Here is a 7,500-nt window from a genome sequence, read left to right on the forward strand (position 1 = left end):
CGACAAGACGGACCACATGGACGCCTGTCTGTCTGTCATCGCTCAGGCTTTCATCGACGCCTGCTCCATCTCCGACCTGCAGCTCGGCAAGGTGAGGCTCACACAGCAACACCTGCGTGCAGGGGAGGAGCCACACACATGCCACACACACACACACACATGCCACACACACACACACACACACACACACATGCCACACATACATGCCACACACACATGCCACACACACATGCCACACATACATGCCACACATACATGCCACACACACATGCCACACACACATGCCACACATACATGCCACACATACATGTCACACATACATGCCACACACACATGCCACACATACATGCCACACACACATGCCACACATACATGCCACACACACATGCCACACATACATGCCACACACACATGCCACACATACATGCCACACATACATGCCACACATACATGCCACAGTGCCACACATACATGCCACACACACATGCCACACACACATGCCACACACACATGCCACACATACATGCCACACACACATGCCACACACACATGCCACACATACATGCCACACACACATGCCACACATACATGCCACACACATATGCCACACATACATGCCACACACACATGCCACACACACATGCCACACATACATGCCACACACACATGCCACACACACATGCCACACACACATGCCACACATACATGCCACACACACATGCCACACATACATGCCACACATACATGCCACACATACATGCCACACACACATGCCACACATACATGCCACACACACATGCCACACACACATGCCACACATACATGCCACACACACATGCCACACACACATGCCACACACACATGCCACACACACATGCCACACACACATGCCACACACACATGCCACACATACATGCCACACACACATGCCACACACACATGCCACACATACATGCCACACACACATGCCACACATACATGCCACACACACATGCCACACACATGCCACACACACATGCCACACATACATGCCACACACACATGCCACACACACATGCCACACACACATGCCACACACACATGCCACACATACATGCCACACATACATGCCACACACACATGCCACACATACATGCCACACATACATGCCACACATACATGCCACACATACATGCCACACACACATGCCACACATACATGCCACACACACATGCCACACATACATGCCACACACACATGCCACACACACATGCCACACATACATGCCACACATACATGCCACACACACATGCCACACACACATGCCACACACACATGCCACACACACATGCCACACACACATGCCACACATACATGCCACACACACATGCCACACACACATGCCACACACACATGCCACACATACATGCCACACATACATGCCACACACACATGCCACACACACATGCCACACACACATGCCACACATACATGCCACACATACATGCCACACATACATGCCACACACACATGCCACACATACATGCCACACACACATGCCACACACACACACACACACACACACACACACACACACACACACACACACACACACACACACACACACACACACACACACACACACTCCCGGGCAGCGTGTCGATGCATCCTTGAGCAAGACACTGACAGCCCTGACACACCAGTCGCGCGCGAAGGCAGGCGGGCGACCAGCGCTTCACTTTCGCTCCCATATTAACGGACGTAGCTGTGCCCACCGGCCGCAAGCGGGCGCGCGACTCGCGGGCTGGAAGCGATCGTTTTTTCGCTTTGGTTGGATTCAGAGGCGTGCGCCACGCGCATTTTCACAGAAATACACTCAATATCTGCATTATTAACACACATATAGATGTTGTTCAACCAGCTAATGTGTCTGTATCTTTCCCAATACAAATAAACCATATTACTATACTCTTTCAGGAGTACAGTCACACTGATCATCATTCTAAAAATGAATTCTAACATTCTAATTAATTATATAATAACATACATGCAAAATGGACAATAGAACACTGGAACTGGAAATCTTTTTTAAATCTTCAAACAGGGACTGACTTCGCATATAGACGAGGCATTTACAGCTGTTCCAATGTAAATGTGCCTTCTTCCTCCGTGCACTTTCGCCCGCTCTGAAGTCAGACTCGGTGTGCCTGGCCACGCGTGTGCGTGTGCCGTAAGTGCTCGATGAGCAGGTCGGCACCTTGCATGGTCGCCTCCGCCACATGTTGATTTTTATCCTTAAGTCATAGGATACTGCCCCGTTACTGCCCTGTTAGTTACTGCCCTGTTAGTTACTGCCCTGTTAGTTACTGCCCTGTTAGTTACTGCCCTGTTACTGCCCCGTTACTGCCCTGTTAGTTACTGCCCCGTTAGTTACTGCCCTGTTAGTTACCGCCCTGTTAGTTACTGCCCTGTTAGTTACCGCCCTGTTAGTTACTGCCCTGTTAGTTACTGCCCTGTTAGTTACTGCCCTGTTAGTTACTGCCCTGTTACTGCCCCGTTACTGCCCTGTTAGTTACCGCCCTGTTAGTTACTGCCCCGTTACTGCCCTGTTAGTTACTGCCCTGTTAGTTACTGCCCTGTTAGTTACTGCCCCGTTAGTTACTGCCCCGTTAGTTACTGCCCTGTTAGTTACTGCCCTGTTAGTTACTGCCCCGTTAGTTACTGCCCTGTTAGTTACTGCCCTGTTAGTTACTGCCCTGTTAGTTACTGCCCTGTTAGTTACTGCCCCGTTACTGCCCTGTTAGTTACTGCCCTGTTACTGCCCTGTTACTGCCCTGTTAGTTACTGCCCTGTTAGTTACTGCCCCGTTAGTTACTGCCCTGTTAGTTACTGCCCTGTTAGTTACTGCCCTGTTAGTTACTGCCCTGTTAGTTACTGCCCTGTTAGTTACTGCCCTGTTAGTTACTGCCCCGTTAGTTACTGCCCTGTTAGTTACTGCCCCGTTAGTTACTGCCCTGTTATTGCCCTGTTAGTTACTGCCCCGTTAGTTACTGCCCTGTTATTGTCCCGTTAGTTACTGCCCTGTTAGTTACTGCCCTGTTAGTTACTGCCCTGTTAGTTACTGCCCTGTTAGTTACTGCCCTGTTAGTTACTGCCCTGTTAGTTACTGCCCCTGTTAGTTACTGCCTGTTAGTTACTGCCCTGTTAGTTACTGCCCTGTTAGTTACTGCCCCGTTAGTTACTGCCCCGTTACTGCCCTGTTAGTTACTGCCCTGTTAGTTACTGCCCTGTTAGTTACTGCCCCGTTACTGCCCTGTTAGTTACTGCCCCGTTACTGCCCCGTTAGTTACTGCCCCGTTAGTTACTGCCCCGTTAGTTACTGCCCCGTTACTGCCCTGTTAGTTACTGCCCCGTTAGTTACTGCCCCGTTAGTTACTGCCCCGTTAGTTACTGCCCCGTTACTGCCCTGTTAGTTACTGCCCCGTTAGTTACTGCCCCGTTACTGCCCTGTTAGTTACTGCCCTGTTAGTTACTGCCCCGTTAGTTACTGCCCCGTTAGTTACTGCCCCGTTACTGCCCTGTTAGTTACTGCCCTGTTAGTTACTGCCCCGTTAGTTACTGCCCCGTTACTGCCCTGTTAGTTACTGCCCCGTTAGTTACTGCCCCGTTACTGCCCTGTTAGTTACTGCCCCGTTACTGCCCTGTTAGTTACTGCCCCGTTAGTTACTGCCCCATTACTGCCCTGTTAGTTACTGCCCCGTTAGTTACTGCCCCGTTAGTTACTGCCCCGTTAGTTACTGCCCTGTTAGTTACTGCCCCGTTAGTTACTGCCCTGTTACTGCCCTGTTAGTTACTGCCCCGTTAGTTACTGCCCTGTTAGTTACTGCCCCGTTAGTTACTGCCCTGTTATTGTCCCGTTAGTTACTGCCCTGTTAGTTACTGCCCTGTTAGTTACTGCCCTGTTAGTTACTGCCCTGTTAGTTACTGCCCTGTTAGTTACTGCCCCGTTAGTTACTGCCCCGTTACTGCCCTGTTAGTTACTGCCCTGTTAGTTACTGCCCTGTTAGTTACTGCCCCGTTACTGCCCTGTTAGTTACTGCCCCGTTAGTTACTGCCCCGTTAGTTACTGCCCCGTTACTGCCCCGTTAGTTACTGCCCCGTTACTGCCCTGTTAGTTACTGCCCCGTTAGTTACTGCCCCGTTACTGCCCTGTTAGTTACTGCCCCGTTAGTTACTGCCCCGTTACTGCCCTGTTAGTTACTGCCCCGTTACTGCCCTGTTAGTTACTGCCCCGTTAGTTACTGCCCCGTTACTGCCCTGTTAGTTACTGCCCTGTTAGTTACTGCCCCGTTACTGCCCCGTTAGTTACTGCCCTGTTAGTTACTGCCCCGTTACTGCCCCGTTAGTTACTGCCCTGTTAGTTACTGCCCCGTTAGTTACTGCCCCGTTACTGCCCCGTTAGTTACTGCCCCGTTACTGCCCCGTTAGTTACTGCCCCGTTAGTTACTGCCCCGTTACTGCCCCGTTAGTTACTGCCCCGTTAGTTACTGCCCCGCTAGTTACTGCCCTGTTAGTTACTGCCCCGTTAGTTACTGCCCCGTTAGTTACTGCCCCGTTACTGCCCCGTTACTGCCCTGTTAGTTACTGCCCCGTTAGTTACTGCCCCGTTACTGCCCCGTTACTGCCCTGTTAGTTACTGCCCCGTTAGTTACTGCCCCGTTACTGCCCTGTTAGTTACTGCCCCGTTAGTTACTGCCCCGTTACTGCCCCGTTAGTTACTGCCCCGTTAGTTACTGCCCCGTTACTGCCCCGTTAGTTACTGCCCCGTTAGTTACTGCCCCGTTACTGCCCCGTTAGTTACTGCCCCGTTACTGCCCTGTTAGTTACTGCCCCGTTAGTTACTGCCCCGTTAGTTACTGCCCCGTTACTGCCCTGTTAGTTACTGCCCCGTTAGTTACTGCCCCGTTAGTTACTGCCCCGTTAGTTACTGCCCCGTTAGTTACTGCCCCGTTACTGCCCTGTTAGTTACTGCCCCGTTAGTTACTGCCCCGTTAGTTACTGCCCCGTTACTGCCCTGTTAGTTACTGCCCTGTTAGTTACTGCCCCGTTACTGCCCTGTTAGTTACTGCCCCGTTAGTTACTGCCCCGTTAGTTACTGCCCCGTTACTGCCCTGTTAGTTACTGCCCCGTTACTGCCCTGTTAGTTACTGCCCCGTTAGTTACTGCCCCGTTACTGCCCCGTTAGTTACTGCCCTGTTAGTTACTGCCCCGTTACTGCCCTGTTACTGCCCTGTTAGTTACTGCCCTGTTAGTTACTGCCCCGTTAGTTACTGCCCCGTTACTGCCCCGTTAGTTACTGCCCCGTTAGTTACTGCCCCGTTAGTTACTGCCCCGTTACTGCCCTGTTACTGCCCTGTTAGTTACTGCCCTGTTAGTTACTGCCCCGTTAGTTACTGCCCCGTTACGGCCCTGTTAGTTACTGCCCCGTTAGTTACTGCCCCGTTAGTTACTGCCCCGTTACTGCCCCGTTAGTTACTGCCCTGTTAGTTACTGCCCCGTTAGTTACTGCCCCGTTAGTTACTGCCCTGTTAGTTACTGCCCTGTTAGTTACTGCCCCGTTACTGCCCTGTTAGTTACTGCCCTGTTAGTTACTGCCCCGTTAGTTACTGCCCCGTTAGTTACTGCCCCGTTACTGCCCCGTTAGTTACTGCCCCGTTACTGCCCTGTTAGTTACTGCCCCGTTAGTTACTGCCCCGTTAGTTACTGCCCCGTTACTGCCCTGTTAGTTACTGCCCCGTTAGTTACTGCCCCGTTAGTTACTGCCCCGTTAGTTACTGCCCCGTTAGTTACTGCCCCGTTACTGCCCTGTTAGTTACTGCCCCGTTACTGCCCCGTTAGTTACTGCCCCGTTAGTTACTGCCCCGTTACTGCCCTGTTAGTTACTGCCCTGTTAGTTACTGCCCCGTTACTGCCCTGTTAGTTACTGTCCCGTTAGTTACTGCCCCGTTACTGCCCTGTTAGTTACTGCCCTGTTACTGCCCTGTTAGTTACTGCCCCGTTAGTTACTGCCCCGTTAGTTACTGCCCCGTTACTGCCCTGTTAGTTACTGCCCCGTTACTGCCCTGTTAGTTACTGCCCCGTTAGTTACTGCCCCGTTACTGCCCCGTTAGTTACTGCCCTGTTAGTTACTGCCCCGTTACTGCCCTGTTACTGCCCTGTTAGTTACTGCCCTGTTAGTTACTGCCCCGTTAGTTACTGCCCCGTTACGGCCCTGTTAGTTACTGCCCCGTTAGTTACTGCCCCGTTAGTTACTGCCCCGTTACTGCCCCGTTAGTTACTGCCCTGTTAGTTACTGCCCCGTTAGTTACTGCCCCGTTAGTTACTGCCCTGTTAGTTACTGCCCTGTTAGTTACTGCCCCGTTACTGCCCTGTTAGTTACTGCCCTGTTAGTTACTGCCCCGTTAGTTACTGCCCCGTTACTGCCCTGTTAGTTACTGCCCCGTTAGTTACTGCCCCGTTAGTTACTGCCCCGTTACTGCCCCGTTAGTTACTGCCCCGTTAGTTACTGCCCCGTTACTGCCCTGTTAGTTACTGCCCCGTTAGTTACTGCCCCGTTACTGCCCTGTTAGTTACTGCCCCGTTAGTTACTGCCCCGTTACTGCCCTGTTAGTTACTGCCCTGTTAGTTACTGCCCCGTTACTGCCCCGTTACTGCCCTGTTAGTTACTGCCCCGTTAGTTACTGCCCCGTTAGTTACTGCCCTGTTAGTTACTGCCCCGTTAGTTACTGCCCTGTTAGTTACTGCCCTGTTAGTTACTGCCCTGTTAGTTACTGCCCTGTTAGTTACTGCCCCGTTAGTTACTGCCCTGTTAGTTACTGCCCCGTTACTGCCCTGTTAGTTACTGCCCCGTTAGTTACTGCCCTGTTAGTTACTGCCCCGTTAGTTACTGCCCCGTTAGTTACTGCCCCGTTAGTTACTGCCCCGTTAGTTACTGCCCCGTTAGTTACTGCCCCGTTACTGCCCTGTTAGTTACTGCCCTGTTAGTTACTGCCCCGTTAGTTACTGCCCTGTTAGTTACTGCCCCGTTAGTTACTGCCCCGTTACTGCCCCGTTAGTTACTGCCCCGTTACTGCCCTGTTAGTTACTGCCCCGTTACTGCCCCGTTAGTTACTGCCCCGTTACTGCCCTGTTAGTTACTGCCCCGTTACTGCCCTGTTAGTTACTGCCCCGTTAGTTACTGCCCCGTTAGTTACTGCCCTGTTAGTTACTGCCCCGTTAGTTACTGCCCTGTTAGTTACTGCCCTGTTAGTTACTGCCCTGTTACTGCCCCGTTAGTTACTGCCCCGTTACTGCCCTGTTAGTTACTGCCCTGTTAGTTACTGCCCCGTTACTGCCCCGTTAGTTACTGCCCCGTTACTGCCCTGTTAGTTACTGCCCCGTTACTGCCCCGTTAGTTACTGCCCCGTTACTGCCCCGTTACTGCCCCGTTAGTTACTGCCCCGTTACTGCCCCGTTAGTTAC

General features: G+C 51.8%; 1 protein-coding gene across 1 annotated transcript in view; it reads left to right on the forward strand.

Moving 5' to 3' along the window:
* Window positions 1–7,500, forward strand: part of plxnd1 (plexin D1) — a gene marked incomplete at its 5' end in the record, with an annotated part of 51,822 nt that overhangs the window by 23,634 nt on the left and 20,688 nt on the right. Inside the window, one exon of the mRNA XM_084333610.1 lies at window positions 8–91. Within this exon, the coding sequence (XP_084189736.1) occupies window positions 8–91 (84 nt within the window). The remainder of the gene's footprint in view (window positions 1–7; window positions 92–7,500) is intronic.

The sequence above is a fragment of the Notolepis coatsorum genome (assembly GCF_963971535.1).
Source record: "Notolepis coatsorum genome assembly, chromosome: 17".
Lineage (NCBI taxonomy): Eukaryota > Metazoa > Chordata > Actinopteri > Aulopiformes > Paralepididae > Notolepis > Notolepis coatsorum.